The 27,479-nt window shown below is 42.3% G+C and overlaps 1 protein-coding gene across 2 annotated transcripts; it reads left to right on the plus strand.

Moving 5' to 3' along the window:
* Window positions 1-26,567, plus strand: hpgd (15-hydroxyprostaglandin dehydrogenase). Of its 2 annotated transcripts, XM_080759982.1 has the most exons (8): window positions 1-285; window positions 4,489-4,597; window positions 11,513-11,619; window positions 12,826-12,922; window positions 16,910-16,986; window positions 17,821-17,984; window positions 23,809-23,939; window positions 24,567-26,567. In XM_080759982.1, the coding sequence occupies exons 1-7, from the start codon at window positions 193-195 to the stop codon at window positions 23,930-23,932; spliced, it is 771 nt and encodes a 256-aa protein (XP_080616108.1). In that variant the 5' UTR covers window positions 1-192; the 3' UTR covers window positions 23,933-23,939; window positions 24,567-26,567. The 2 variants fall into 2 exon arrangements, with proteins under 2 accessions (XP_080616108.1, XP_080616107.1); XM_080759981.1 differs by having other exon boundaries at window positions 2-285; window positions 23,809-26,567.
* The last annotated feature ends 912 nt before the right edge of the window (window positions 26,568-27,479 follow it).

Below are 27,479 nucleotides of genomic sequence, written 5' to 3' on the forward strand. Positions count from 1 at the left end.
GTGTGTGTGTGTGACAGAGAGAGAGAGACAGACACGTGCTCGGGGAACAACAACACAGACAGACAGACACATCGCAGCACAGCCAGGGGATTGAGGAGAAAGTGTTGAAGTGAACAGTGCAGAACAGCAGCCGGGGCTGCTGGAAGTGGTTCAGGGCTGTCTGACTGACTGACTGACTGACTGAGCGCTGCTATGTCTCTCCAGGGGAAGGTGGCTCTGGTGACGGGAGGCGCTCAGGGCATCGGCAGAGCAGTGGTGGAGTCCCTGCTGGGGAGCGACGCCAAGGTTAGTGACTGTCTACTAGCCTACTGTGTGTCTACTAGAGTCTACAACACAGATTTACAAACTGTCTACTAGCCTACTGTGTGTCTACTAGAGTCTACAACACAGATTTACAAACTGTCTACTAGCCTACTGTGTGTCTACTATAGTCTACAACACAGATTTACAAACTGTCTACTGTGTCTACTATAGTCTACAACACAGATTAACACCTTTAATTGTCTACAAAGTCTGTCTGCTACAGCTAGCAAAGGCAAGGTTAGGTTAGTGTACCGGTACATTCAGTATACATTGAACAACACATTAACAGCTTTAGAACTGTCTACAAACTGTGCTGCTACAGCCAGGGTTAATAGCTATACACGTAACAAATAGAAGAGCAAATAATTACAATTTAAATTAAAATCGGCATGAGAAAACATACGTTTACATTGTCAAAGCAAGTGTCAAACTACAATAAAAGCAGTTGAAAAATGGGGAAAGTCACGTTTCGAGCCGATTATGGCTCTTCCTCACACTGAGGAAGGATAAGATGCTCGAAAATGACATTTCTGGTTGTTATCCTTTGGATCATTATATTCCAGTGTCTCTAAATGTCTTCTGAGTTTATTGTAAGCTACAACAATCTTTCACTGTCTGTCTACAAACTGCCCTGCCCTGAGGAGCAGCACCTGGCCAGGGTTGGTAGCTAGCCTTGTCAGTGCTTCCCACAGTGGGGTCCGGGGACCACCAGGGGTCCTTGAGGGAGTTCCAGGGGGTCCCCAGCTAAATAGTTTGGAACCAAATGGACTATAACGGGTTCATTTGTACACTCTCAGAGTCAAATTAACTTTGATTTTACAATATGAATTGGGTGTTCCAGAGATATAAATGCCATTAAACATTAATTTAATATATATTTTTTCAAATGGGGGTCTGCAGGCTAATGAGTATCATTTTGGGGGTCCTTGACATGAAAAAGTTTGAAAACCACTCCTCTAAGCGTTGGAATTTGGAACCCCAGCCATCATCCCTATAATATTCTGGGGGAGGTGGGGATAGAAGATCTAAGCTCAGTTTATACACAATTAAAGGTGGGGAAAGTGGTTAAAATGTTATTATTGCTATATTTGCTATATTCTGATAGTAATCATTGCTATAGACTAGTGTTTGTTCAGATTACAGGGGTCTCCCTGTCCCTCCAGTTCTTTAACAAACAAACATTACATTTTCAGGTAGGTGAAGAAATGTCATCCAATTATCATCTTTTTATAGTGTTCCAGGAAAAAAAACCTAGAAATCAGGCACATGCTCAGGTGCGTAGGCCAGTGGACATCATTGGAAGGAATAGAATTAATGCAATGTTTCAGGCAGTTAAAATTGTGTGTGCTCATTTCTATGTGTCATCACTTACAATTCCACATGTTTAATCTGTATCCTGACTGAGTTCTCTATCCTGATTGGATAACCTCGGTATCCCAACCTGAAAATGCATTTTCTGTTCAATCAAAAGCTGGAGAGACATGGAGACTCGTGTTGCTGAACTAACACTCTATAGCATTGAGTATAGAGCTTTTCAAACACTTATTTCAGCCAAATAATAAAACGTACCCTACCTTTAACTGTCTGTAAACCGCACTGCTGTGGAGCACTGGCAAGGCTTTTCACTACAACAAAACACATGGGGGAGAGTCGAGGAAAGAGGCAATGTGCTTTGACTTGATCATACATACTAGGTTTACATAATTGACATTGTCTTAAACATAAATGCACTGCAGACACTAAACTCACTGCCACTGTTGTTGCTGTTCGTCATAGGTGGTTCACTTGTACAGAATTGTAGTATAGGGCGGGTTGGAAAAGTGATGCAAGGTGCAAAGCTCACACGAGAGAGTCACTGTGCAAAGTGGGTTCCATGGGTAATACTTGAGTTGCACAGACATTCATTCAGAGGATTGTTAGGCTGTATTATAGCTACACCAATGAGTGGAGTGCACATTTATTCCCATGCACATGACAACTAACTGTGCACGTGCACTGCTGCACCTTGTTTTATGACCCCCCCCGCCCCTCCCGATAGTGTATGCCACATGCTGCAATGCATTCATTCATCCCCACCATTCTTATCTAGCTACACATTGTTTGTCTTTCCATAATTCAAACCAGGCGTTGGTCAATGCAGCTACAAATATTAGTTTCCAATTGCAACCAGCTCAGACGTCTCAGACTATGGTTTGGTACTTCCAAGTGGGGTCGTGGGAAGTTGAATTGGCAAATGATAAAAAAGGTTAAACATCCCATTGAGTCTGAGACTCGTGTGACTCTTTATTATTATTATTAAGGTTCTGGCAAACTTATATATAGGCCTATATAGTTTTATTCCATTTAGAAATGAGCACAGGAACACTTAGTAGCTCGTACACTATGTTGGTAAGAAAAAATCAGCAGAACATTCAAATATCCCTCATGAAACTGGGTCCCATTTTAGAGCCCCCAGAACAAGCCCATATAGATGTCTGGTGAAAACCTCATAGGTTCCAAACAGTTAGCCTTTTTTTCACGATAGCGATGTGACCCATTTTCGAGATTGTAGATCTGTAATTTTGATACTTTTGGGTGTCAGTACTGTTGTATGATCAAGTAGGGCATATTTGTTTTTTATTAAATAAAAAAAGTTAGAATATGGAGATAAGAGGTTGCTGCTTGATCGCATCAATGTATTTTAATAGTGAAGTGTTGTTTTACTTACAGTATATGTAATTTAGAACTGACATACTATAGTTTACTGAGACACTACACTGTCTCTGCATTCTTATATTTACTGGGACGCTACACTGTCTCTCTGCATTCTATGATCCTATAGTTTACTGAGACACTACACTGTTTCGCTGTATTCTATGATCCTATAGTTTACTGAGACACTACACTTTCTCTTTGCATTCTGTGATCCTATAGTTTATTGTGGCACTACACTGTCTCTTTGCATTCTGTGATCCTATAGTTTACTGAGACGCTACACTGTGTGTCTGCATTCTATGATCCTATAGTTTACTGAGACACTACACTGTCTCTCTGCATTCTATGATCCTATAGTTTACTGAGACACTACACTGTCTCTCTGCATTCTATGATCCTATAGTTTACTGAGACACTACACTGTGTGTCTGCATTCTCTGATCCTATAGTTTACTGAGACACTACACTGTCTCTCTGCATTCTATGATCCTATAGTTTACTGAGACACTACACTGTCTCTCTGCATTCTATGATCCTATAGTTTACTGAGACACTACACTGTGTGTCTGCATTCTCTGATCCTATAGTTTACTGAGACACTACACTGTCTCTCTGCATTCTATGATCCTATAGTTTACTGAGACACTACACTGTGTGTCTGCATTCTATGATCCTATAGTTTACTGAGACACTACACTGTCTCTCTGCATTCTATGATCCTATAGTTTACTGAGACACTACACTGTCTCTCTGCATTAGATGCATGTGCTCTGGATAAGAGTGCTACATGTCTAAATTGTGATATCCAGCGACTGTGCTGTTGTTTGGTTTGTATGACACTGCTCTGATATATGAGTCATTAGTCTCAGGTTTCAGGAAACTAGCCGTGGAAATAATGGCATAGTATTATAGTTGCAACCGTCATTGTTTCCCTGTCATTCCTGTTTTCTCTCACCTGCAGCCTCAGCTATGGCAGAAAGAATGTCAGAGGAAATCTGATTTAGTGTAATTCTTGTCAAAGATTGTGTGTAGATCTTATCTTCCTCTTCCACTGCTGACAATCTGACATTTGGGGAAATAAATAAAGAGAACTTTTGTTTTTCACCCAAACAATCAACATAGTTTTTCATGACATAGTTAATCTGTGGTATTTAGGCCATCAAACACACACACACACACACACACACACACACACACACACACACACACACACACACACACACACACACACACACACACAGTATATAGGTGTGTGTGTACCCTACAGGTGTGTGTGGTGAACTGAACGTGTGTGTGTACCCTACAGGTGTGTGTAGTGGACCTGAACGTGTGTGTGTGTGTGTGTGTGTGTGTGTGTGTGTGTGTGTGTGTGTGTACCCTACAGGTGTGTGTGGTGAACTGAACGTGTGTGTACCCTACAGGTGTGTGTGTGTGTGTGTGTGTGTGTGTGTAGTGGACCTGAACATGTGTGTGTGTGTGTGTACCCTACAGGTGTGTGTGGTGGACCTGAAACAGTGTGTGTCAGGCCTGGACGCTGCTTTCGGAGCGGGGAACTGTTGCTTTATCCAATGTGACATCACGGACGAAGAGAAACTCACAGGTATTCATTCTGTATACTGGCACTGCAAGCTCTTAATTGTCCTTATAGCTGCCACTTCAATCCTTTTGCAACCAGACCTTATTTTCATGATATTTAGGACACTTAAGAAACACTTTCCTGTTTGTAATATGTCTTGAAATGTGGTCTCACTTCCTTTCTGGATGGACTACATGTTGCATCAGTGAGACATCCTGCTTTACCCTAAAAATGCACCACAAAGTGACCTACAGTACCCTACAGTCTGTGGTGCTCGGCGGAACATCGCTTCTATGCATTGACGTTGTGTGTAATCGCGCCGATCAAACAAGCAAACAAACAAGCAGGAATAGATACCTGCTGGTTTACAGTGAACCAGTTAGTCTGCATTCATCTGCTGTTAACTACTGCAGGCAACACAGTTTCACTCATATTGAAACTCAAAAGCTCAGATAACACTTGTTTCCTAGAAGCTGTTCGCCCCAGCTGTGCCGTCATCATGACATTTGCCTTATTACAGTATCTGTGAAATCCACACAGACCACACATTACCTCTGCTGCTTGTTTACAATACCTCACCTTTATACCCGAGGGCAGACTCAGGGAATGTGTGTGTGTGTGTGTGTGTGTGTGTGTGTGTGTGTGTGTGTGTGTGTGTGTGTGTGTGTGTGTGTGTGTGTGTGTGTGTGTGTGTGTGTGTGTGTGTGTGTGTGTGTGTGTGTGTGTGTGTGTGTGTGTGTGTGTGTGTGTGTGTGTGTGTGTGTGTGTGTGTGTGTGTGTGTGTGTGTGTGTGTGTGTGTGTGTGTGTGTGTGTGTGTGTGTGTGTGTGTGTGTGTGTGTCAAAAAGTGTCATTGTCCCACAATGAACCCCTGAAAGCAACAGGCACGTGGAATGCAGTTCTGCTAAGCACACGACGTGTGCGCGCGTGTGAGAGAGAAAGATTTGGGTTGGATTAGATATCTAGAAGTTAGTTTTAGGGATTAGAGATAGTCATATTCCTGATTTACACTTATGGTTAAAAATAGCAACAAACACAAAATGGCATTCATAAAATCACTGTCCACTGTCCTCACAAGTATACAGTGATATACGAACCTGTGTGTGTGTGTGTGTGTGTGTGCGTGCGTAGGCGGGCGACACGCGCCTGTGCGGCGCATCATGTGCAGACATGCATGCATGCGTCAGTGTGTATGCGTGTTATGTGGTGGACAGGTTGGGACACATAGCTGGTTTACAACCTGTGGTTCCTGTCGTACGTCGAGTCATTCATGGAAAGCCCATGCAGCCTGTCTGTCTGCAGCCTGTCTGTCTGCATGCTTAGATAAACAAGCAGTGTGTTCGGCAGGCGCTCTCTAAACACATACGTAAGGACACACTCTCTGCTGTAACCTCCTGTGGTGGAAGAAGTACTCAACATTTTCTACTTGAGTGAATGCCGCGCTACCAGCTTGTAGATCTTTGAAAATCTGGTGCAAAAATACTTATTCTTTCAGACTAAAGACAAGGCGGCGATCCAAGCACTCAAAAGGTTAAAAATTAGGAGAGGGTGGATAAAAATAGATGTACTTTCTTTATAAAAGTTAAAAGAGGCCGACAAGTTTCGACTCTAAACGAATCAGGGTAAGTGCATTCTTTCAGAGTGACCGTTTCTAACTAAAATCTTTGCTTCTGGGGGGGCGGGGGTCCCTGCTGGAACAACACATTTTCAGATGGGAGTCGGCGGCCAAATATATTTTGGGGGTCCTTGACATGAACATTTTCTGAGAACGAAACCTAGGTTTTTCAGAAAACTGTCTAAATGAGTTAAGTTTCCACCACTTACTGGTAACCTCTGCGCAGCTGCAGCAGCAAGCAGTGCGATCAACAAGTACATACTGTACCACAAACTACAAACAACCACCCACGCAAAAACAACCCTGCTAGCATTCCGGATACTGGCGTCAAGGTTTCTTTATTGGTCACACCAATATATGTCAGACATATATAGGGATGGAATTTTGTTTCCCTCTCATCCACGGTGCAATAAAACAAAACAAATGAAACGAGTAACAGTAGTGCAACAGATTAAAAGGCAATAAAGTGCAATGATAAAAAATACCTAAACATTTAAATTAATTGTACTGTACATGTGCAAAGAGAGAGATGGTTTTACGCACAAGAGTTAAATTATTGCATCTGCATTACTTAATTACTTTAGTAATTAAGTAATGCAGATATAATTACCATTAGTAAGAAGGCTGCACTATTAGAGAATGTAGAGGAATTGTTACTTTGATCAACGGAACAAGGACTAGTCTGAACAACGTACTGCACCCATGTGCAGGTCATGTTCAAAAGTTAATCTATGATGGGGGCACGGTGGCACAGTCGGTATAGTGCTGTCGCCTCATCACTACAAGGTCCTGGGTTCGATTTGTGGGTTCGGAGTTTGCATGTTCTCCCCGTGTCCCCTAGGGTAGGTAGTACCCTCACAAAAAACATGCAGTGATCCTGGTCTCTAAACTGCCTCCCCCTGGCCAGCCGGGGCGCCAGATGGAGGGCAAAGGAACTGGTTGGAATAACGTGCTCCTTCCACACACTACATCCAACCGGGGAAACTCCCCCCTATGTCAGGTGAAAATAAGCAGCCTCCTCATGGACTCCTCATGCATTTAAGGAAGAATTAGGTCAGTCCGCTGCCCTCCCAAGGTTGGCAGAGGGAGCGTATAGCGCCCAGGATTACATTACATAATTGCCACTGGGTAAAAAAATATGTTATGTTAATAGGTTACAAAACGCATAGAAACAAAGTGAATCTATGATTATGATGACAGTGCTGAGCTGTGTGCAGGTCATGTTCAAAAGAAAAGAGCATTCTGTTCTTCTAGATAAGACCTTCAGACTCCAAGCCCCTCCTTACTCTGCATGGCACAGTGACCTCGCCTCTACTACTCTGCAGTGGTGGAAAAAGCTTTTTTTTACTTAAGGCGAGACACCCCAGGTGAATAGGGAAAAAAAGTTAAATAATAGCTATCACAATGAAACTTCTCCAGTTGATTACTTATATTAAAACTAAGATTTTTTGTATTACAAGTTTTCTGAAATTATATGTTTAAATATGCAAATTAGGCATTATATGCGCTAATTTGCATACATTTCGGGACGATAAATCTGAAGATCGGATAAAGCCAGGTTCAAAATGATCATTTCATTTTGTTGACACATTAGAGACAAAGAAAATTACACATGGGATTTTTGATATCTCTAATTATCACTCCACAAATCAGAAAATAGTGTCAACAGGCATAAAAAACCCAATTTTCGGCATTTTTTTGGTATAAAATGTGATGTAAATCAGGCTGTGAATGATATATCAACAAATCCATGTGTAAATGTCTGCGGAATATAGTTATGAATAAGACTGGAAAGTTTGGTGTATGTGAGTTCAACTGAAGTGGAAATTCTTTGTCCCAAGTATGAGGAAAACTCATTTTGAGAAAACGGCCTTTAAAGATTTGTATTGTAAAATTCCAAAACGTTTTATTTGAAGCCACTATTTTGAGACAAAATATCTCATCCAAACCTTGGCAACAACATATAATGGCATATATCATTGGAAAGGTCTGGACCTCAAGCTGACTGTGGTCTGATCCAAATATGGTCACTTCCTTTGTACCAACAACCAATCATGAAAATAGAGATGGTGGCTTTTCACCCCGAAAAACGAGCTGTCATTGGCTAAAATAAACTATCCAACTAAACATCTAAATCTGTATTTTTAATGTGTATTTTGCTTTAGTTTGAAAGAAAACATGTTTAGGAAGCAAAATAGCAAAAAAAAAAAAAAATGAAAAATCATGATTTCACCTGGGGTGTCTCACCTTAACCCATTTAGACCTGAGGACGATAATACAAATGTCTTCTAAATCCTGAAAGTTTTCTGAAAAAGCCTATGTTTTTACGTCAGTGGGTCTCAAACATTTTCATGTCAAGGACCCCCAAAAATAATATGTAATTGGCCCCCGACCCCAATCTGAAAATTTGTTGTTCCAGAGACCCCCCCAGAAGCAAAGATTTGAGTTAAAAACGTTCGCTCTGAAAGAACATATATTCATATAAGATTTGAATTCGAACTGTACTTAAGGGAAAGTACAAAAGTATTCGCATCAATATGTACCTAAAGTACCAAAAGTAAACGTAGGCTACTACTCATTATGCGGAATGTCCCGTTTCAAGTTATCAAACGTTGAAAAAATCTTTTGGAAAATAGCAGATCTACAAGCTCACAATGTGTCGCATTAATGTATCAAGAATGTTGCTTTATTCTAATGTATGTAACTGATTTATGAATGGCAGAAAAGCCTGATGTCCTCAGCGACTTGCATTAGCTTTGTTTTTGTATGTGTGTGCATATTTTACGAGATGTATTTGTTGTTAGTCACATTGTTGATTAAATGAATAGAGGGTATGAGTGTGACATCATCATCACCCGGAAGTTATGCGGGAACGCCTAATGAGTGGAAAAAACACTACTTTCTTTTCTTTTTTTTATAATTTTTATCCCACAATTTTGCAACCCAGTTTTTTCACCCAGTGCCAATTATCTAATGTAATCCTGGGCGCTACACTTCCTCTGCCAACCTGGTGGGGCAGCATACTCATCTCATGCCTCCTTCCATGCATGAGGAGTCCAAGCTGCTTCTTTTCAACCGACAGGGGGGAATTTCCCTGGCCGGACGTAGCGCGTGGAAGGAGGAACACGTTATTCCGACCAGTTCCTTTCCCCTCTGCAGGCGTCCCGGCTGGCCAGGGGGAGGTAGTTTAGAGACCAGGATTACTGCATGTTTTTGTGAGGGTACCTACCCTAGGGGACACAGGGAGAACATGCAAAAACACACAGAAAGGCCCTTTCGCCAACCCCGCCTCGGGTATGGGCACTGCGGAGGAGGGAACACGCCCACAGTGTCCCCAGCGGGAATCGAACCCAGGACCTTCTAGAACACTACTTTCTGGCCTTGACAGCCCATAAATCCAAACGGAAAGGTCCTATCTGATTGCATTAGACGATGTTAAGCGACGTTAAACTCACTTTTCCACTCACTTTGCCACTCGATTTGCCACTCAATTTCCCATTCACTTTATGCATGTGCATACCCTCTATTGAGACACATTTACCAATTCCAGTCTGTAATCACCCATCGGATGTGATGTGAGGTGATCAGTTGTGATTAGGTGCACCTGTACTATCACCACCACTCCTTAAGTTCAAAATGGACTGACGTTCAGAAACTCTCCACACTGATGAAGGCTGGATAGCCCAAACGTCCGTCATTCCATCATGCAATAATAAAAATCACACCCGTGTGAAGTGAGGGGCGCTAATATATTAAAGTCTAACTCATGTTGATTAGGTGATGTAATGGTGATGTAAAACAAGTGGTGCCAACACAAACATGAAACGCCATTAACAATAAAGAGACAATATGACGTACTGAGGGACAATAGTCTTGGTGTGTGCGACCCATTACCTTTATTTCCATAATATGAAAGTACAATATTTGCCTCTGAGATGTAGTGGAGTAATTACAAAAGCATTAGAAATTGTAAACAAAAACGTAGAATGTTAAAATGCCTCCAAATGTAACTTAAGTACAGTACTTGAGTTGTATGAGTACATGTACTTAGTTGCTTTCCACCACTGCATTTGCAAGAGAATAAAATGAAGTCTTGCATGCTGTGCTGTAGCTCTAGGAGAAAACGTTTAATTAGGACACATCATTCTGTGTGCTTGTAGCAACGTTTAATGAGGACACCTCAGTCTGTGTCCTCATTAAAAATGTTTTCTCCATGGAGCTTCAAGCACCATGTACAGACCTTTCTTCTCTTGCGGTGTGTGTGTGTGTGCACCTGTCAGGACATTATGTTTGTGCATTTAGCCTAATTGCCCAAGTCATATGTTGGCCAAATGCACCAAGTCTCTGTGTGTACGTATGTATGTCTGTAATCCACATACCTCGAAAACCGTTCACCCCACCGATTTCCGGTTGTCTCTGGAGTTGGCCTGTTCTGACATCACAACACTTCATATTTGGGCATATATGAATAAAGGATATAGAATATATTTATATATATTCCTAATATAGGAATAAAGGGACACAGAGAGACAGATACATAAATCTCCATATATGGGCATAAAACGTACAGAGACAAATGGGTGGAACATCGAGTGCCGCACTACGAGCTTGTAGATCTGCTATTTATGAAAAATAGAAAAATGTGGCGCAAATCTTTGAATATATAGTCTTTCAGAGCGAAGGTTTTTAACTCATATCTTTGCTTCTGGGGGGGGGTGTCCCTGGAACATAATATTTTCAGATGGGGGTCGGCGACCAATTACATATAATCTTTGGGGTCCTTGACATGAAAAAGTTTGTGCACCCATTGACATAGAAACTTTTAGGATTTAGAAGACATTTTTCTTTTTTTAATCGGCCTCAGTCCTAAATGGGTTAAGGAAAGCATTGCTGGACATGCTGACTCACAGCTTGCTGGCATGTCGCTGTCCATTGTCTGTACGTGGTGCTCAACCCTTCACCAATCATTGTACTAACTAGACTCTTTACAGGATTACAGATATTCCAATGACAGAAACCGCGTTTAGAATGACATTCAGGAAGAAGATGGTGCCTCGTATTGAAGCCTGTTCATTTGCACTGTGTTTCAGAAGATGGTGACTCCTATTTAAGCCTGTTTGTTTGCACTGTGTTTCAGAAGATGGTGACTCCTATTTAAGCCTGTTTGTTTGCACTGTGTTTCAGAAGATGGTGACTCCTATTTAAGCCTGTTTGTTTGCACTGTGTTTCAGAAGATGGTGCCTCGTATTGAAGCCTGTTCATTTGCACTGTGTTTCAGAAGATGGTGACTCCTATTTAAGCCTGTTTGTTTGCACTGTGTTTCAGAAGCCTTCCAGAAAACGGTGGATACGTTTGGGCGTCTGGACATTGTCATCAACAACGCCGGCATCACCAATGAGAAGAACTGGCAGAAGACCATACAAGTTAATCTGGTAAAAATTATAATAATCATAACAATAAAATAACAAGCATATCTCTATATTATTGTGGGCCTGTAAGGGCCGAAAAAAGCTTCTGCTGTTGTCTGAACAGTATTGAGAGTGAAACAGCCTCTGCTGTCTACTTACTCTAGAGACTCTCTCGCTGATTGCTTGGTTTAGCTGAACATTGTCTAGCCCAGTAGGTCTCAACCTTTTCAGCCCGCGACCCCCCAAAATAATCTGAACTGATGAATATTGTGATATTGCAATATTCAATATTATTGTGCAATATCTGTAACCAGGAATTATATTTTTATTCCAAAATCTTACAAAATGTTTTGTGTCATAAGTACATGAATCTTGCCTCCTCCAAACAGTAAAACACTGACTGCAACATTGCAACTTGTCCACAACTTGTCTGTCCACAACAATGGGTAGCCTACTACTGCTAGTACTAGGGCTTTAAGCAACTAGTCGACTATTCAACTAGTCGACTAGTAAATCCACTAGTCGACCTTGTTGGTACTAGTTTACCAGTTGATAAGGGAGGGGGGGGGGGCATTGAAGGGACATATGACAGAAGGGTGGAACAGGTATTCTGACACGGGTACAATGGGTATATAGACTGACATAGAAACATGGGTTTTTCTCAAAACTGTCAGGATATAGAAGGCATTTGTAGAATGGTCGTAGTAGAAGAACATGTAAGTAGTTTCTCCACCTCTGGTGTGTTCAGTAGAACATGTAAGTAGTTTATCCTCCTCTGGTGTGTTCAGTAGAACATGTAAGTAGTTTCTCCTCCTCTGGTGTGTTCAGTAGAACATGTAAGTAGTTTATCCTCCTCTGGTGTGTTCAGTAGAACATGTAAGTAGTTTCTCCACCTCTGGTGTGTTCAGTAGAACATGTAAGTAGTTTCTCCTCCTCTGGTGTGTTCAGTAGAACATGTAAGTAGTTTATCCTCCTCTGGTGTGTTCAGTAGAACATGTAAGTAGTTTCTCCACCTCTGGTGTGTTCAGTAGAACATGTAAGTAGTTTCTCCTCCTCTGGTGTGTTCAGTAGAACATGTAAGTAGTTTATCCTCCTCTGGTGTGTTCAGTAGAACATGTAAGTAGTTTCTCCTCCTCTGGTGTGTTCAGTAGAACATGTAAGTAGTTTCTCCTCCTCTGGTGTGTTCAGTAGAACATGTAAGTAGTTTCTCCACCTCTGGTGTATTTGCAGACGTCGGTGATCAAGGGGACGTACCTGGCTCTGGAACACATGAGCAAAGAACACGGCAAGGAAGGAGGGGTCGTTATCAATGTGTCCTCTATGGCAGGTACGCACACACATACCGTACACACACACACACCGTACACACACACCGTACACACACACACACACACACACACACACACACACACACACACACACACACACACACACACACACACACCGTGTACACACACACAAACGCACACACACTGTGCACACACACACACTGTGCACACACACACACCGTGCACACACACACACACACCATACACACACAGACTTCCGCTGACTTAGCAGTTCTACTTTACAAAAAAGAATGGTAAAGAAATTACGAGACAGTGTACGACCACTGGCCACGAAGGGTGGTTCTATATAGCACTCAATTGACAAATTACAAACTTTTAACAGGTAATACTAGTATTTTAGTATCTTTCTCACAAATGGTAATATCCTGACGTTTCCTCACCATGTTCCGTCCACACTTCTAGAAACATGCACAGGTGGATATACTTGCTTTAATAGACGGAGAAGACGAATGTCACGTGGAAGCAACTACTCCACACAGTCCACACGGTCTCCTGTAATCTGACATGCATGACAAGACCATGTCCATACAAACACAGCTTGTCCGCTGTTGTTATTAACATTTACAGCTCTGGTAGACATTATGATTAAAGTGTTAACCTACAGGGATGATGGAACGTGGCATTTTGGGCCCACAACAGTTGACATGTTGTGGGTTAAAATGTCAACTCATGTCATCCCTAGAGACACATTTCCAGACAATAGACCGTCAAAGTCCTGACGCCACTCGCTCATCCCCTGGTTCATGGACGTTTTTCTCTATGTAGAATAATTAATCGTCTCACATGTGGTCCAAAAATAAACAAACTGCCCGTATATGACAGTCAGTCCCTCATACTTGATACAGTCGGTTTCTAGTATCCATATGAGTGAGTGAAACGGCCGGGATAATTTTCTTATTTTTCAATCACAGTTCTTATATGAGGTGATCTAAAATCCCCCTATGGGGATTACAATGCAAAAGAAATGCATCCCATCAAACTTTCAAGATGCTGTTTTCCTCCCAGTGTGGAGGAAGAAGGTTTAGGGGTGGATGTTTACTGTGATCTCTCGCTCTTGCATGGACATATGGTTTATGTTGTGTGTATACAATTATAGATACCTTGGTTTATGTTGTGTGTATACAATTATAGATACCTTGGTTTATGTTGTGTGTATACAATTATAGATACCTTGGTTTATGTTGTGTGTATACAATCATAATACCTTGGTTTATGTTGTGTGTATACAATTATAGATACCTTGGTTTATGTTGTGTGTATACAATTATAGATACCTTGGTTTATGTTGTGTGTATACAATTATAGATATATACCTTGGTTTATGTTGTGTGTATACAATTATAGATACCTTGGTTTATGTTGTGTGTATACAATCATATATACCTTGGTTTATGTTGTGTGTATACAATCATATATACCTTGGTTTATGTTGTGTATACAATTATATATACCTTGGTTTATGTTGTGTGTATACAATTATAGAGTGATTCTCATATATATACCTTGGTTTATGTTGTGTGTATACAATTATAGAGTGATTCTCATATATATACCTTGGTTTATGTTGTGTGTATACAATCATATATACCTTGGTTTATGTTGTGTGTATACAATTATAGATATATACCTTGGTTTATGTTGTGTGTATACAATCATATATACCTTGGTTTATGTTGTGTGTAAACACTTATAGAGTGATTCTCAAAGCAAGTTGTCCCCCAAACAACCCCGTCTCCAGCAGCACTCCCTAAATACGATCACGGCACCAGCGAACGCCGGCTTGATCGCACAGCTGTATCCCCTCAAACCCCCTTAATTTATGCTCTGTTGCGCGCAGACCGAGAGCGGCCCGGGAAGAGCAGCTAGACCTCCGCGCTCACAGCGGCGGCCACGTCCAAAACAACAGGTTCTGTTGGGAATTGATTTCATGTGAATTGAGAACATGTGGTTAATCTCAACTGTTCTTTTGGCTCACCTTCGTGGCTCAGCCATGTGAACACTGCATGTGGTCAGATGGGAAACACAAAGAAGACTTATTTCTGAATACGCCAACTGAATACGGCCCCAAACTTTGCTTTCAAAGTCCAGAAAGAAATGACAAGGACTGGTTATATGAGAGTGGTGATTGAGGCTTAAACCATTAGAAATAACTTATGAGGGACATAGACAATATGATATTAAATATTGAAAACAGTTTTAAAATGCATGTTATTTGCGCTTTAAAACATCATGAAAATAGCCCGATCTACAAGCTCACAACACGCCATGTACGACACATTGTGTGTGAGCTTGTAGATCGGTCTATTTTGAGGAAGAAGATAAATAAAAAACATTTAAAAGCACGTCCTGTAATATTGTGTTATTTACAGATGGGGGTCTATGGCCAAACATACAGTATTAGTTTGGGGGGGGGGTCTTTGACAGGAAGAATGTTTGAGAACCACAGTTGTGTACAGTTGTGTGTGTGTGTGTGTGTGTGTGTGTGTGTGTGCGCGCACACTCCAGGGCTTGTTTTGTTATTGTAGCCTCCAGTAACACCGACCATATGGTACTCATTCACTGATCTGGAGGGATAACACTGTGTGTGTGTGTGTGTGTGTGTGTGTGTGTGTGTGTGTGCATGCGTGCAGAGTCCCAGCAATGATAACATAACTGTATACTGCGTGTGAATGTAGCATGTGTGTGTGCGTGTGTGCACTTGCATGCATGTGTGTTTGTGCGTCTGCGCGCATGCGTGTGCCATTCTTCAGATGTATTGAATACACAGACATGACTGAACACGGTCAAGCATACTCAGCGTGTGTGTGTGTGTGTGTGTGTGTGTGTGTGTGTGTGTGTACTCACTGTCGGTAACGGAGTGAGCATCGTGGCTACGTGAGGTCATACCTCTGTGCGTGCGTGCGTGCGTGCGTGCGTGCGTGCGTGCGTGTGTGCGTGCGTGCATGCATGCGGTGATAAGTCTAACGCTGCAGTGTTTGTGCAGAGCTGATATCATTGTTGACACACGGAGACTTTATCAGATCCATTTGGACGTGAACTCACCCACTCTGAGTGCACTGCCTTCTCTGGAGTCACACTTTGTTGCCTGGCAACAATGTAATCAACCAATAGCATGGAGGACAGAGACGGAGAGGGCTCAGACGCATCATTCAAAATCTTGATAGGGTTGCGTAAAGACCCCCCCTCCGCCATATAGCTGAGAGAGTTACGCCAGGGGTTAGTTTTTGCCTGGGGACCCCCGGAAATGCTTTGGCCATGTATTGTGTCCCACGCCACCAAACATTGTTTTCAACGAGGGCGGCGCAAATATCAGACATTTAAGTATTGCACAGTGACAACTAAAGTCTCTGTAATGTTTTTGTTGTACTATTACTAAAACTTATCTAAAATAAAGGGATTTAAGATCATTAAAGCTGGGCTGTTGCCTGAGTCCAGTGCAGCATTCTGCCAACTGTCGGTCCAGGACTTGTCACTCTTCGCCTAGCACTTCGCCAACAGAAGTCTATGTAGAAGAGCCGCCATTGGACCGCCATTGCACTGAAAACGTAATGGTTACATTATGACAACTAAATACATCCTCTAGCTACCTATAAAATAAGTTTAATAAATAAATCACATACCCAGCTGGGTAATTAGATGATAGGCATCAATAATATTGTCACGTTATGGATGCTATTTTTCAGTTGTATTATTTGTTTCTTCCACGGGATTAGTGGAATTATGCCTTTTCTTTGTCTAAAGCATCTTTTGTTTTGTCCCATTTCATTTTTATTTTACTTAATCATCTGTTTTTGTTTGAACATTAAACATTTGAAATCGATTTGATTGTTCACTTGAATTTAATTATTAATTTTTGTTTGATCAAGTTTAAATCATTTGAAAAATATTGCACTTTAATTTAAAAAGCAAACCATTTTTGTGTTTTCCTCTTTTGTATGATTGTGTATTTGTTGTCATGGTCGCAGCGTTCCTGCACTCTCCCCATCAACCGGTCTATACTGCCACCAAACATGGAGTCATTGGTTTCACCAGAGCTATGGCGGTGAGACACACTCCCACACACACCCACACACACCCACGCACACTCACACACACCCACGCACACTCCCACACACACCCACACACACCCACGCACACTCTCACACACACTCCCACACATACCCACACACACCCACACACACTCCCACACACACTCCCACACATACCCACACACACCCACACACACTCCCACACACACCCACACACACTCCCACACATACCCACACACACCCACACACACTCCCACACACACCCACACACACTCCCACACACACCCACACACACCCACACACACTCCCACACACACTCCCACACACACCCACGCACACTCCCACACACCCACACACACTCCCACACACACTCCCACACATACCCACGCACACTCCCACACACCCACGCACACTCCCACACACCCACGCACACTCCCACACACCCACGCACACTCCCACACATACCCACACACACACTCCCACGCACACTCCCACACATACCCACACACACACTCCCACACATACCCACGCACACTCCCACACATACCCACACACACTCCCACACACCCACACACACTCCCACACATCCGGTTCAGTCTCTATCCTTTTAATACTCTATGCCACACACCCACGCACACTCCCGCATGTGGCCCCCGGGCTGCCAGTTTGCCCATGCGTGTCCTACAAACCAGTGCCCACAGCCCTCCTATGAGACACAGAGTAGAAAAGAATTGCGCCATTTTTTCACGATTATTAGTGAGGACCTATTATATGAAGATAGGTTGAAAAGTGGTGAAGTGGTCCTTTAAACGGTGCATCTTTAATCAACTCTTCACCTGCCTCTCCAGGACGCGGCGTCTCTGGGAGACTACGGCGTCCGCATCAACGTCCTCTGTCCCGCCTTCGTGGACACGCCCCTCCTGCAATCCGTAGAGCACGAGGAAAACATGGGCAAGTTTGTCAAGTTCAAGGACGACTTCAAGCAGAGCATGAACAAGTTCGGAGTCTTACAGTAAGTGGAGGGCACGTCAAAGCGTGTGCGTGGCACACATTGTCATGCTTGTCACACTTAGGCTACTCTTTGCCCTTTATTATTCTTAAAATATATTTAACCTTTTCTTTTGCCAGGCCAGGTGAGTCATTAACACATTTTAAGTCACTCTAGTCTAGTTTGTTGCTTTTCAATTATTCAAAGGCTAAAATACTTTTGTTAGAACTATAGAAGGACTGTCATTGTGGAAAAAGCTAAAATGATGATGTATTGGTAAATTACATTGAGTGAATCTTGCAACTACAGCTTATGGAACTGAAGTCAAAGTTACATTAGACACAAGCCTATTTAGACACACAAAAGAAAATCTCCGATTTATTTCTCCCGATCCCGATCATTTGAAAATGACATTTCCGATCCGATCAGGACATCCCTATACTCACCTCATATCACCTCATCTGAGCTTCAATTCGGAGATTAACAGCGCTAAAGATCACGGCCATTACAGGAGTTGCCGTTGTAACTTTATATATTGTCAATTACTTCCATGAGAGGGGGAGAGGTGGTGGAGTTAGTTGCTTTAGCAGACATTTTGAGGGTCCAATGGACTTAAGAGGTTTTGTCCAAACTTCCAAAGCACTTTTTACTACTTTCCATTGGTTAAATATTTTTGAAACAATCAAAAACCTAAAAAAATAGTTATGAGGTTTCCTCCCGACAGCAACGATATGTGAAATACTCAATATGCAGCATGCTGCATCCCCCACAATCTCTGTCAACGTTTTTCTAAATGTTTCCAAAAAACAGCAGATCGGTAAGCTCCCACAATGCATAGTACCACATAATGCAGTGGTTGACCAACCCGGTCTCACTGTTACGACACAATTAGTCTAGGGGTAATTAAGTGTAACATTGAATGGACCGACAGGACACCAGCTTCAAAATGCGAACATTTATTTTATATATGGATGAATAAATAGGGAAAAGACGAATGTTTTTACAGAATACAGATTAAACTCAAAAGAAAACCTAACAAACAGACACAAAATAATACTACAACTAAAGCAAAACGAATTCCTTTCCGAAGGGAATAAATTAAGGAATAACTATAATCAAAAGTCCACAACTGTGTGGCGGCTGGGAGAGAGAGGGTTCCGGCCTGTCTCTCCGTTGTCTTCTTGGAACAGACTGACTCATATAGTGTAGGTGAGTAGGAAGAACCATGATCAGGAGCACTCCCACTCTAGACCGGCAGCCAGTCAGGGCCGATCACTCCCTGACAGACGGGCCAGCCTCATAGGTGTCAATTATGAATCAGTCCACCTGCGGATGATTAGGGAAAACACACACAGGCACCACTCCCCCCACCCTAGTACTGTGTAGTTGAGAACAATATGAGAACTTCTGATAAATATTCATATATATCCTCCCAAATATACACTATAATGATATAATGATCCCCGATCATCACACCCCCCAACCCAGAGGAAGGTTATGGGACATTCAGAACTTTCCTAACACCATCTCATTTAACATGCTCAGAATTTTCAAAAAAAACAAAACACACACACAGCCCTAAGGCAAGTGAAAAACAAAACAGAGTGGCAAAAGTAGAACAAACATCAGCGGCCCGCTTAGTACGTCAGAAATATAAGGACTAGCCAGAACTTCCTTCTCATTTATGACCATATGATTAATTTTATCCTACAAAACACATTTTTGAGCAAACATTTTTTCCGAATAGGCTATACCTATAGTTATGGGCACGCAACCCCAGCTGCAAATATAATTTAAAAGAAACCTGCAGAGGAATCTTGCAACATTACACCTAAGAAGAATACGAGATGACCAATAACTGTAGCTTACATAGCGCTTGAAAAATGCAACAAAACACATTTAGAAAAAAAAACTAAGCACGTTAAAATCCATTAAATGGAGACAATATAGAACCCATTTTACCTCATTCATTCATGTGTGGACACGTATGCTTGGCCAACTTAAGGACAAAGTCGACATATAAAACCAACCCACTTTAGTACGTCAGGCTAACACATAACCCTTCTCATTTTAGAATTAATTTCACCACCAATAAAATGTTTTCAGATCGGTACGTAAGGTTATCAAATAAATAACCTGTCTCACGTTAGAATAAATTTTACAACGAACGAAACTTGTTCATATCGGTCCGTAAGGTTATCAAATAAATAACCTGTCTCACGTTAGAACTATACAGTTTCAAAATACTAACAGGCCAGCATTCCACACAATGAATAAACTACAGATACTCTGAAACACTACTTTATAGCCCAATCCTTTCGGAGCGCAAAAGAAAGGATGCTTTAACAAGTTGGTTGAACACAACCACTGAAAAAGGGAAAAAACAAACAAACAAATGCAATCTCTCCCCTGTCAAGTGCGTCGCCCCTCCAACGGCACAGTTGACAGGAGGTAAACCAAAAAAAAAAAAAAAAATGTTATAGGCCTATCGAAACGAAAAAAATATATAGATCCTGCAATTTCACAAGAACTTACAAAACATTACTAACGGGGAAAAAAATAAATAAGCAAATGCACATCAGTGTAGCCTCCCATGTAGCCGCACAAGGCACGTCGCTAGCAAACGAGCCATGTCAAAACAAAAGGAGTAGCTACACCGCCAAATCAAAATGAGCTTTAAGCAAGCTCCCCAGAGCTCTGATTATTTTTACGTACGAGCGCAGGGCAAGAAGCAATCATATGCCCTTTTTCATGGCAATAATAACATTCCCGTGCCCCGCCAGATCCCTTGTCATTACCAGAATGTGAAACACTTTTTGCCGACACTTGCTTGTCACACTGTTTAGCCTTAGCCGCTCTCCCCGCACCAGGGCCAAAATCACGGCCCGGAGAGACAACTGAACGGTGTGCCAACTCAAACTCATCTGCGCAAACGGAAGCCTCTGCAATCGAGGTCACTTTACGTTCGTTTAGATAAATGACAATGCTCTCTGGTAGGCAACACTTGAATTCCTCCAGTAAAATCATTTCACCCAACTGCTCGAAAGTAGTCACATTGCTTGCTTTGCACCATTTTTTGAAGAGTGTCGCTTTCTCACGTGCACATTCTACATATGATTGAGTAAGAGCTTTATCAGCGGATCTAAAATTTTGCCTGTATGCTTCAGGAATGAGTTCAAATCCGCTAAGTATAGCTGCTTTAACAATATCATAATCCAAGCTCTCTTGCCCAGAGAGGTTGGCGCAGATGTCTTGGGCTTTTCCAACCAATTTACTTTGGACCAACAGGGCCCACATTTCTTTTGGCCACTTAACCGTTATAGCCATCCGCTCAAAAGCACAGAAAAACGCATCAATCTCACCTTCTTTGAAACTAGGCACCAGAGCGATCTGCTTGCTTACGTCGAATGCCGACTCTCCTCTGGAACCACCAGACGAACCTCTTGGTACCATGTCACCAAGTTGTGGGGGGGCAGCCGCCGCCGATGCCGACGACGACAGGTCAGGGTAGGCCCGGCCTAAGCGAATTCTCTCGATCTCCCGTTCCGTTTGGGCCAATTTGCATTCCTCGGTACGCAGCTCGGCCAATCTGATTTGAAGTTCCATTTCGCGAAGGCGTATGGCCCCCCTTACGTCCTGAGGACTCCCCCCCTCTACTTGCGAGTCGAGGTGCGAGCTCTGGGGCCGTGCCTCCCCAGAACCCCCGAGGCCCGCCGCTGAGGACGGACCAGGCTCCCCTTCGTCCGCCACAGCTAAGGCGTCGGTCACACCGACTTGACCTACTCCTGATGCCATAGTGATAATGCCGTGTGATAACAGCTGCTGCGACACAGCCAAGAAAATTGCTTCTTTTTTCCTGGTACCTTCAGGCAAAGGAACGTTGTACTGTTTAGCCACTGCCCACAACTCCCAGTATGTACACCGTTCAAGTTGTTCAAAAGTCAAGACATCCACGACCGCAGCACTCTGAAAGTCAGAGTCCATACTATACCGCCACCAAGCTCTTACTCAAGTGATGCAAGCAACGCGATTTACTTAATGAACTCTCCCCCGCACCACCAGTTACAAACAAAACAACAAAAAACAATCGAACTGACTTAACACTGTTTTTGTTCGGACGAGCCCCCAATATGTTACGACACAATTAGTCTAGGGGTAATTAAGTGTAACATTGAATGGACCGACAGGACACCAGCTTCAAAATGCGAACATTTATTTTATATATGGATGAATAAATAGGGAAAAGACGAATGTTTTTACAGAATACAGATTAAACTCAAAAGAAAACCTAACAAACAGACACAAAATAATACTACAACTAAAGCAAAACGAATTCCTTTCCGAAGGGAATAAATTAAGGAATAACTATAATCAAAAGTCCACAACTGTGTGGCGGCTGGGAGAGAGAGGGTTCCGGCCTGTCTCTCCGTTGTCTTCTTGGAACAGACTGACTCATATAGTGTAGGTGAGTAGGAAGAACCATGATCAGGAGCACTCCCACTCTAGACCGGCAGCCAGTCAGGGCCGATCACTCCCTGACAGACGGGCCAGCCTCATAGGTGTCAATTATGAATCAGTCCACCTGCGGATGATTAGGGAAAACACACACAGGCACCACTCCCCCCACCCTAGTACTGTGTAGTTGAGAACAATATGAGAACTTCTGATAAATATTCATATATATCCTCCCAAATATACACTATAATGATATAATGATCCCCGATCATCACACTCACCCAAACACGGTGAAATAGCACGGATTGGCATTTCTGTACACGCACGCCTAGAAAACCCCACAGAAATCTGTTCAGATGACACTGAAATGCTCCCCATAGACTGTGACGTAGACTAGGCCTATATGAGCTTGAATGTCAATGATAGAAAGTCAGGAAATTACTTTAATATTATAGTGTTTATTCCAGTGCTAGTCAGCTAATTAAATTCTGAGGAGCTGGAGGACTCATCCTTTCGATTTTGTTACATTTTTTGGAGCTACATGAAAACAAATAGCGAATGGCATGACGTCACTATCCCCCCCACCCCCCTTGCAAAATATATAATACAATAAAAACATTGTCCCCGCACTTTTGAGAGCCTGACGGCGCCCTTGGATATGTGTAATGTCCACAGAAGTGAACCTTTCAAGCCTGTTTTCTCAATTCGCTGTTTTTGCTGCAAGACGTTACTCTAAGGCTAAGCCATATCTCCAAAACTGGTGGGTCAAACTGAACAACCAATATGTCAATTTGAAGCTATGATTCCCTGCTTTCATATGACGTGAAAAAAGAAAACGAAAATTTAACAGGAATTTCAATGACTTAGCCTCGGTTAGAAATGGTCACAAATGTGGGAACCCTTGTAGTAATACCCTCCACAGTACACTGTACTGGACATGAGACATGCTGTGACCACAACCAGCTGACATGAAGTGTGTCACTGAATATACACGGAACCTCCTCTCCGCACATGCACACGCACGCAAGCATGCAAACAGCTAAAACATGTGTGTGCATGTGATTGTGTAAATAAGGCATTCCGGCATCTGTTGTTTGGGTCACTTGTTTACGCAGGAAATACCACTGCTAATTACTGAGACTGTATCGTGTACTCTCTCTCTCTCTCTCTCTCTCTCTCTCTGTGTGTGTGTGTGTGTGTGTGTGCGCGCGCGCACACGCGCATTTGCGCGTGAGTGTGGCTGCAATCGCTGCATGCACACGTGAAATTAACGTTTTTAACGCAAATCTTTGCTTCTGATGGGTCCCTGGAACAACATATTTTCAGATAGGGGTCAGTGGCCAATTACATATATATATATTTTTTCATTGTGTCCTTTCCGTGTCCTGTGCAGACCGTCGCTGATAGCGGATGGGATGATGAGGATAATCAGTGACAACACACTGAACGGCGCCGTCATGAAGATCACCTGCTCCAAGGGAATCCACTTCCACACCTACGAACCTCCTTCTGCCTGAAGCCAGGGTTAGAACATCTTCATACCTACAGTACGAACCTCCTTCTGCCTGAAGCCAGGGTTAGAACATCTTCATACCTACAGTACGAACCTCCTTCTGCCTGAAGCCAGGGTTAGAACATCTTCATACCTACAGTATGAACCTCCTTCTGCCTGAAGCCAGGGTTAGAACATCTTCATACCTACAGTATGAACCTCCTTCTGCCTGAAGCCAGGGTTAGAACATCTTCATACCTACAGTACGAACCTCCTTCTGCCTGAAGCCAGGGTTAGAACATCTTCATACCTACAGTACGAACCTCCTTCTGCCTGAAGCCAGGGTTAGAACATCTTCATACCTACAGTATGAACCTCCTTCTGCCTGAAGCCAGGGTTAGAACATCTTCATACCTACAGTACGAACCTCCTTCTGCCTGAAGCCAGAACATCTTCATACCTACAGTATGAACCTCCTTCTGCCTGAAGCCAGGGTTAGAACATCTTCATACCTACAGTACGAACCTCCTTCTGCCTAATGCCACGAACATCATCACCATCATCACACCCAGTCAGTTAATACGTGAAGCTCTTAGTTTGAAAGCGACTCTACTCCGAGTCTCTCTTGTGTGACTGAACTTCTCACCCTATCTCTATAGGAGATGCCATTCACCCGACGAAGAAAACTAATTTTGGCTGCTTGTATTCGCAACCTTATTATTTCGGTCATGACCCACTCTTCATGACCATAGGTGAGAGTAGGAACGAAGATTTATCGGTAGACAGAGAGCGAGAATGTGTACGTTAAAGGCGGAGTGCCATGATCCCCCGTGAAACCAAAAATACACAGGGAAGACATATTGAATAACCACACACTGGGTGAGTAACGTTAACTCCATAGACACACAAAACACCTGGAGGTCTGTCTATTAGAGTAATGTTAACTCCATAGACGCATACAAAACAGAAAAAGTAGGTAAATCTTCTAATGCTTGCGGTTGGCTTATGGTTCCATACTGTTGTATTTTGTGGGGATAGCTTTCTTTTTTGGGCTTGTAGATCTGCTATTTTAGGATTAAAAAAAATGTATAAAGAAAGAAAGAAAGAAATATATCCAAAAACAAATTTAAAACATTCCAGGGATTATGGGGGATCAGGAGAGAATTGTAGCATTGGAGAAAAGAAGAAAATATGCAGCTATTTTTAAATTATTATTATTAATTATACTAAACCGAACCGGTACAAAGTAAGGCTTAAAGGAGTCCTTCACCCAAAACAAATACTTATTTCCTATCAATCACACACCCCGTGAAGCCTTGACCGTTGTTGTCACATCCTAAGCCAATCATGTCATGATGGGGTCAGTCGGACAGTGCTTCTCAAACCTTTTCATGTCAATAAGGACCCCCAAATTGACACTAATTAGCCTGCGGACCCCAGTTTGAAAAGATATGCCAGGGACCACCCATAAGAGATGATTCTTACGGCTCTCTCAGTGAACCATGTTCATTTGAAGGACCTCCCAGTTTGACATGTATTGGTCTACAGACCCCCATTTGATTTAATGACATTTCTATCTCATGGGACCCCAATTTATATTGTAAAATCTAATTTAACTCTGAGACGGGTCCGTTTGGTTCCATTTCTGCACTCTGAGGTACAGTCCCATAAGGGTCCATTTGGTTCCTAACTATCTGTCATTTAGCTGGGGAGTGGGGGGACCCCCTGGAACTCCCTCAAGGACCCCTGGTGGTTCCCGGACCCTACTCTGAGAACCATTCTAGTAGGAGACTCCGCCAGTCATCAAATTATTGGCTTAGAAATGCGACAAAAGAATAAATACATACAATTTAATACAATTAAACATCCATGAATGCAAGGCTTTATGGGTTGTGTGTAATTGACAGAAAATAAGTATTTTTTTTGGATGAACTACCCCTAAAGGTCCTTTCAAAACGCACAGCGATGATCGCAGACGTTGTCCTCTGGATCAACGACAGCTCTGCTCCAGGTCTGCTCAAGAGGGGCGCGACAACGTAAGCCTAAAAAGAAAAAGAAGCCAAACAGAATCCAGGTCTGGTGAGTTTGCACTAAGGCCTCATTCACACCTAAAAGACACCTGCCTTGTGTCTTGTCTGTGTTTAATGGCTGTGTTCTGCCCCCCTCCCATCATCAAACAAATGTTTGTCAAACCATGTGACTTCCATTGGAAATGCATTAAATTCCCATTAAACACGGGCAAGACAGGTGTCTTTAAGGTGTGAATGAGGCCTTAACGAGCGTGACAATTCACGCGCCCATGTAAACACGCTCCTCCACTTCTCCGCACGTGCAGGAAAGAAAATGCAGGTCTCATTGAAAATGTACTATAGGCGTGTTGAATCACTGCCCGCTTGAAAGGACCTTAATGGTTAAATTACATCGAATCAAATGTATTATATTCAAATGTTGATCTCACTTGTACATACTAATCACATACTGCTTATGAACTGTAATTATTTTATATGATTATTGATGTAAAAACCAATCAATCCTGTCATCAATTATGTAAAAATATTGACGGAAGAATGATCATGTTTTTTGAGGGGCCCAATTTTTTTTTGATTGTCCGATTATATTTTATTAAATGTCAATTAAATATGAAACGTTTGAATTCTTTACTGTGTGTATTTATTAGATTTCATGGAGTGCTGAAAGTTTTGAATGACTTTTTTTCTTTCTTGACCTCCAGGCATGACATCCACACGTCTTTCTCCCATATTATATAGCTCTGCGGAAAGCTATCCCTGCGCTGGTAGAAATGGAGTTGAGCTGGGTCGAGCCTGTCCACAAACAGTGGACTAAACCTCTCTTTCACAGTATTTTTTCCAAAAAGTAAAGGTACCCGAACCAAGATATAAGATACAGTTGATAACCTTAACATAGGCACATAACATTTTAACACAACCGCTTGTTTGTCTTTCCCCAGATAGTCAACCCCCGTTGGCATGTGCAGTAGCCTACTGCTTCCCTAAGATTGCATTGGGAAAACCGGGTAAAAGACTGGCTGACAAACAAGCGATTGTTTGATGCCTATATGTTAAAATGTTACGAGCCTATGTTAAGTTTATCAACTGTATCTTGGTTCTGATACCTTTACTTTTGAAAAACATACTGCGAAAGGGGTTTAATCCACTGTTTGTGGACGGGCTCGACTCCATTTCGACCTGTGCAGGGATGGCTTTCCGCGGAACCTCATCTCAGAGCTAAAGCGATTCAGCGTAGATATATTGAGCTATAACAGAGCTATCTCCCATAAAGTGCAGTTCGGAGGAACTAGGTGACTATTCCATAGAGTCTGGAACTACACCTCCCGAAATCCGAGTAAGGAAGCTTCTATTTTCCGTTCACAAAAATAAATCTTAAAATATCTTTACATTAATTTATTTTAATTTAATTTAAATTTTGTTTTGTGCTAAGCAACAAGATACCGTATGCTTTAGATGATTTCTATTTATATTAGGATACATTTGCACGACTGTGAAGACGAGGCTCCACTTCCGCTTTATATTTCCCCCTAGTAAATGGTGCAT

The sequence above is a fragment of the Protomyctophum bolini genome (genome assembly GCF_963924005.1).
Source record: "Protomyctophum bolini genome assembly, chromosome: 3".
Lineage (NCBI taxonomy): Eukaryota > Metazoa > Chordata > Actinopteri > Myctophiformes > Myctophidae > Protomyctophum > Protomyctophum bolini.

What these genes read in the sequence shown, in the direction of transcription:
- hpgd (XM_080759982.1), top strand. Translation starts at nt 193, where the DNA reads ATGTCTCTCCAGGGGAAGGTGGCTCTGGTGACGGGAGGCGCTCAGGGC. An exon ending in GTTTCACCAGAGCTATGGCG is followed by an intron (nt 16,987 to 17,820) that starts GTGAGACACACT and finishes CTGCCTCTCCAG; the next exon opens with GACGCGGCGTCTCTGGGAGA. An exon ending in AACAAGTTCGGAGTCTTACA is followed by an intron (nt 17,985 to 23,808) that starts GTAAGTGGAGGG and finishes TGTCCTGTGCAG; the next exon opens with ACCGTCGCTGATAGCGGATG.